The sequence below is a fragment of the Belonocnema kinseyi genome, chromosome 6, assembly GCF_010883055.1.
Source record: "Belonocnema kinseyi isolate 2016_QV_RU_SX_M_011 chromosome 6, B_treatae_v1, whole genome shotgun sequence".
Taxonomy (NCBI): Eukaryota; Metazoa; Arthropoda; class Insecta; order Hymenoptera; family Cynipidae; genus Belonocnema; species Belonocnema kinseyi.
The window spans coordinates 102,287,820-102,294,463 of NC_046662.1; the positions used below are offsets into that span (position 1 = coordinate 102,287,820).

Here is a 6,644-nt window from a genome sequence, read left to right on the forward strand (position 1 = left end):
AAAGAAGAAATTTAAAAAAAACGACCACATTTGGCGAGAAAAAAATTCTCTTTCATCACGACAACGCCCGAGTTCACACATGCTTCGTTTCAATGGCTAAAACTGAAGAACTAAAATTCGAATTGGTCGAACACCCACCTTATTCACCAGATTTAGCCCCCAGTGACTTTTTCTTATTTCCAAACTCGAAAAAATGGCTCGGTGGACAGAGATTTTCAGACAACGAAGACGTCATTGCCTCTGTAAGTGCTTATTTTGAGGAACTTCCGAAAACGCACTTTTCTGAAGGATTAAAAAAACTTGAAAAGCGATTGACCAAGTGTATAGAGCTCCAAGGAGATTATGTTGAAAAATAAAAAAAAATTTACCAAAAAAAAATTGTTTTTATACTTCATTCTAAGGACTTATTGAACTACCCTAGTAAGTAATGTTACTGCGCGAAAGTTTGAAAACAATTTACAACATTTCCCACTCCTGCAATTATTTTTATTTGTATTTTATATTTCTACTATATATTTTATGTACTTGGGATAACTTTGCATATATTATTTCCTTCTGCTTCAAAATTTCTCAGATAATAGTCGACATAATACTTGAAATATTACACAAAGTCAGCTGGCTATATGTGGGTGGAAAACTCGTCAGCCGAGCGTCGTTTACTAGACATTTCACTACCTCACCTGACGGGATTTTCACCTACGTACAGCCAGCCGACTATTATTTTTATAAAAAATATCACGTTAATTATCAACTGACGAAGTTTTAAGCGGAAGGAAATCATTGCATTAATTTTTTATTTACATGTTTCCATGACCAGCTAACGGGTTTTCCACCTATTTAGAGCCAGCTGACGGTTTGTTTTCGTTTAAATATTATATTAACAGTCATCTCACAAAGCTTCAGACGGGAGGAAAACATTAGAAACTTCTTTTTTTACACGGTAAGGCGGCTGCGATTGCCCCGCCCACCCAAAGTGCCACAGCTGACGCTAACTATGCTTACAACACACCTATCTGAAGTATTCCCCAACGTATTAGGTGGAAGGAAATTGGTCGCACAAAACTGTCGCTGGCTCCCGGACTATCACTTAAATTTGAAGCTGAAACCAGAAAAATGTCGGAATTGAGCCAGTTTTTCTGCACTTATGGTCCAATTTTCCTATTCTTTTTCTTGTAAAACAATAAATGTGATAACGAAATACCACTTGGAGAAATTGAAGGCTGTATGGGGTGGCTGTATGTCACGGAATTAATTGATTGTGTCAATGCTTCAACTTTTTATTCTCCCTTAAAGACAATTCGATGCTTTTTTAAAAATCTTTGTACCGATTAAGCAGAATCTTTCAATAGATTCGACGATAAAGGAACATCATCTCGAGCGTTTAGAACTCATCTCCGAATATCGAAATCATAAACTGTCATTGATTTCTGAACAGCTTCCTTGAATTGATTTAATGTATATTCAGAATTTTTCTTCAGCTCAAGGAAACCCCAAGAATAAATTTTATCTTCGAATTGGATAAAAACGCGGCGGAACGTTCACCTGACGAAAGATAAAATGTATAGGGAGTAAGATAACATTTTTCTGTCAAAAGATAAAATTTATTTGATAAAAATATTTATTTGACATATGTGATATGTCCAACGGCTTCGTTTCGATTCACCGAAAAAATTTCCTCCATAAGTTTGAAAATACTTCCGATATTTATTTTGTAAAGCGACTGACTTTATTTAAATGATAAAAAGAGATATTTCGGGTTTCAATCGTGTGAAAAACTACGAATTTTGCCGACGTTTCGTGAACATGGCAGTTCATTTCTTCAGGGCTGGCCTGAAAATGAGGTATACGATTATGAAGTTCTTATATATACTCACTACGATGCCTGTAATTGAACAGAGCGCCCTACCGTGGGCGCCTACCGTGGAAAGCCAAGTTGGATTAGTATGATATCCATTGTCCCTATTGCTGCTATTAGAGTGTTTTCAGATTTCGATTGCCTCTCTACGTTTTCTTGAAAAGATATTGTGTGTTTTTGCAATTACTGTTGTTTTGTCAAATAAAATTTTATGCCCTGTTTCGATATGATGTTCAGCTGGTGCTGGTTGCTTGAAATGTTTTAGCCTGAATATACTTTCATTAATCCATTGAAAAGAAGACTCTGTAGATGCGTATCTGTCATTTGCAGATTCAGAACGTTAAAACAGAATCGGTTTCCGACTATGTGAATCGGTCATTTTCTCAAGCAGCTTCGAATCTGCCATGTACTGCAATTACCATTTCAAGCAAAGTTATATCGAATCGGTTTCCTTCTTTTTGAATCAGTCCGACTTTTTTGGGGTTGTGCTGCCATATTTTACATGATATTTAAATTTATAAATTATAGAAATATTAAAAGGAATCATGCGCAGGTCTATCAGATTCCTTGTGCTATTTCAGTTATTATTCACAGATGTGAATGGACTTTTGTTTCCTGGGTAGTTATATTATTTTCGCAGGTGGTTTGAGTATGGTTTGGATGGTGTGTTTGTTGAAAATTCACCCTATTTGCTCTGTAACATCTTGGATGTAGGGTAAAGTGGTGGTCGATTTTCTCTCTTCGCCTGGCATAGGTTGTGTTGTCTTGTTTTTTGAGTGTCTTTTTGTATTGCTTTATCAATTTGTTTTTGTAATCGTTCTGTATTATGGTTTGTTTAACGTTTTGTAATTCCCTTTGTAAGTTATCTTTCTTTGTTATGGAGACAGATCTGTATACAGGGGAGTTTATAACCAATTGTTTTTGAGATGGACCATGGTAGGAGGTGGCATGTAGGCATCTGCTGATATGAGTGGGTTAGCTGTAAACTTCAGGTCCTAATGTGTTATGAGATCTTTTGTAAGCTTATACGTCCAAGAAAGGCAATTTTTCGTTTTGTTCAATTTTCATGGTGAACTGGATATTAGGATGTAAGAGATTGATGAAATCAAAAAACTTATTTAGTTAATCTCATCCATGTCGCCAGATGACAAAAGTGTCATCAACATAATGGAACACAAATTCTGGTTTAATCATTGATTGGTTAAAGATTTTAGTTTCTAGATGTACCATAAGGATCGTGATTAGTATAGGTCAGATGGGCATCCCATTGCTGCAGGTGAGGTTTGTTAGTTTGTACTTTGAGAAGGGTCTTTGTTTTCCTGACAATTATTTTTGCAGCTTCCTATTTAAGTTTTTTGTATGTATCGTCAATTAGAAGGTCCATGATATTGTTGTTATATTCTTCTTTATTCATTATTACTGTTGTGCTGCCCTTGTCTGCAGGTACATATTGCGAGTACATATTGTGGATTCTAAATTGCTGATGATTTCTTCTTTCCGGATTTTGGAAGGAGCTACTGTAAAATTATGTCCTTTAGATAAGGCTGAAATCATTTCATTGTTGACAGGATGGTCAGAGATGTTTTCTACATTATCCGTTAGTTAGGTTTACCTTAATGGAAGTAATTTGTCAAACTTTGTATTTTGTTTTTGGATGGAACGCTGTTTAATCCGTTGGGATTGGCAAAAGATATGCAGTCCAATGTAGGCTAAATGTCAAATGTGAGGGTGTTTGATAGGAAAAGGTGAGGTTTTAATAGTTTTTTGGAGGTAATGTGCAAGAGAAATTTGGTATGTTGCATTCTTTCTATCAAGATAAGCAAACTTGTATTATGCCGAATTGAATTGGATTTAGATGTTTCCAAATTATTTTTTAGTTCTAAGAATCTTGGTGCGATTTTGCTGTGCCTGCACCGTTTCAAAAAAGCCAAAGATGTTAGTAGCTTACCTTCAGCAGTCCTGAGCTTACCAAAGTTGTTGCTTTTAGTTCTCGAATAATAAATTTAATGCTTTCATGATCATTGATTTCGATAAAAAGAAATATTTGGGTTCGTTTTCGAACGTGTGACTTGATTGGCGAATCAGGCTCGACCAGTCACCACTGTGGGGCGCTCTGGCCAATCACAGCCATTGTAGAGAGTATACCAAAGAACACCATAACCTGATACTTCAGTTTCTGGTCAGCCCCAAAAAGTTAAACTGCAATGTTCACGAAACGTTGGCAAAAATCCTTGTTTTTTCACGATTGGAACACGATATATCTCTTTTTATCAAAATGAATCATCGTGAAAGCATTAAATCTATTACTTATTTAAATGATTTTAATCAAATCATTATTCACCTAGACTTACAGAATACATAGGCTGCATTTTAGTCAGTTTATACTTTATAGTGTTTGTGCACAATTTTTGAAGTCTTTATCAGGGTCGATAGAAAGTACAGATTTTTCAACAAAAGTAAATGACTGAACTTGGCTGAGGGATCACTATAAATTATAAACTATCCCAAGTGCAGCGTATGTATTCTGTTAGTATAGGTGAATCATCTTTTTTGTTAAAATCATTTAAATAAATTGAAACGATTGAAAAAATAAATACCGCGAAAATTTTCCAATTTATGGATCTATCGTCAAAGAAACGCGCTGTAGCGTTTTTATCTAATTTGAAAATAAAATTTATTCTTGGGGTCTACTGTGCTTTTTTAATCAAGTTTCTTCGTTGACAATCTACTTCTCGCATCGATACAGTTGTCCCTGTGAATTTAATAACTTGAACCCTATTTGGACAGATGCAAATTTTAATTTACGTTTTTCCCTGAATTCTAATATTCCACAGCTTTTTTAAAAATATTTTTCATAGATTCCTGCATCTTCAGATCGGTTTAAATTCAATTATAAGGTACATATCACTATCAGTACTGTGTTTCCCTGGAACAAGATCTAAAATATCGCTGGCATTTAAAAAATTCAACGCATCATAACTTTTAACAAACAGAGAATCATCAGCTGAATTTTCTATACAATCTTCTAGTTACAAAATAAAAGTTTTTTTACGTTCAGCTATGGACGATTCTAAATCATATTGAGGTGGGTCGTAAGCTATTGTTAATAGTTTAAAAATATTCTTGCGATCCATAGATACGTTCTAGGCAACAAAACCAATACCATGTGAAAGGTTAAATAATATATGTAAGTGATTGTCTGCTGTGATATGCGATGTCACGCAACGTGATTAATAGCGAAACTTCCGTATTTTTGAAAAACCAATTGAAGTTGTTTACACGTAACAAAGGTTTAGAATTTAAAATAATTATTTCGACCGATATGGAAAGCTTTTTAAAATTAAAAATCTCCTTCCTTTCTAAGTTTCCACCCTTTTGTCAATCACCCTATACATGTTTATTTAAATGGGTAAGAATATATTTTGAAACTTGTTATTATTTATGGATTTGATTAATTAAATAGAAAAACAATGAGCAATAACAAACAAAGATGAATTTTTCAATATATTTTTTCTCCTAATATTTTTGAACATAACTTCACGAATATGAAAGCCTTCTTATATTTTTTAGGAAGAAGTGAGCAGGTTAACGCAAGCCGTAAAAATCGCAGAAATAAATTCCCATACTAAATACTCTGAAGAGGATCAACCATTACGTTTATCAATGGGATATGCAGCTGCTCGATTTTGCGTATCATTGTGTAAAGGTAAAAATATTTTTTACGCTAGAATATTCAAAATATAGAAAAAGTGGAAAGAACAATCAAATTATACATAATGTATCATCCCCAACCTGGTTAATGATGAATCAAGCAGGGGCTCTAGACTTTAGAATCAAGAGGGCAAGAAATCTTCGAGTCTTCTGAGGGAAATTATGGATCAAATTTGAAATGATACAGCTAATAAAAATGAGTTTTAATAAATATTTGGAATCGTACCATTTTTTCTAAATAATATAATTATATTTTTGTGTCGAAAACTATAAATTATAACAATGTTATTTGTAGATAGCTACAATCTATATAGCCTAAAGAATATGATATACATGGTAATTTAACCAATTTTTACGTTTATTTTTATTTTTATGAAGAAAATTTGTTGAAAAACTATATTACAAATACTATTAACGTAATAGAAAAAAGATACAGTTTAAATACAAATTTTCAAAAGACTCTTTACCACTAACACCACCAACACACTTACTTGGTGTTGGGAGGTGGACCTACAGTTTAAGGTGGATTCTGAACTACCAAGAGCAACAGCTTCAAGTACTTAGAGAAAACTTTTTTCTCTAGAGGTACCGATCTCACGACTCTTCGGAGATGAACAACTCCCTTGCTAGGCTAGTGTTCACCGCATGGACCACCGATGCTCTTTCAAAGTGCGAGGCGGGAATCGAACCCGCAAGCCGACAGAGTGGGTCCAAAGCCTACGCTTTAGCCCCCAAGACCATCGTCCATATGGCCCCATCACGTCTAGATCAAGGTCAAATGTAGGTCAAACACCATAATTCGATTAATGCAATTTCTTGACCCCGGATAAAGATTTATTTTCTCCATTCGCACATTGATTACTTTTCTGAAAATCTGGGAGACTTCAGTAAGGAGCAGGGTGAGAGATTTCACCAAGAATTGAAAGACTTTGAGAGAAGATATCACGGTGTTTGAGATGTGAACATGATGTGAGACTACTGTTACAGTCTGTCAAGTTAAAGCGTGGGTGGCTTTACTCGCAGTCGGTAAGGTGTATCGACATGATTTTGGTGTCAAAATATTAAGAAGAGCTCCCTC

The 6,644-nt window shown here is 34.7% G+C and overlaps 1 protein-coding gene across 1 annotated transcript in view; it reads left to right on the forward strand.

Moving 5' to 3' along the window:
* The window catches only part of LOC117174580 (probable malate dehydrogenase, mitochondrial), a 148,757-nt gene that overhangs the window by 114,603 nt on the left and 27,510 nt on the right, over positions 1 to 6,644 (forward strand). The window contains exon 4 of the mRNA XM_033363809.1: positions 5,426 to 5,561. Coding sequence (XP_033219700.1) covers positions 5,426 to 5,561 — 136 coding nt within the window. The remainder of the gene's footprint in view (positions 1 to 5,425; positions 5,562 to 6,644) is intronic.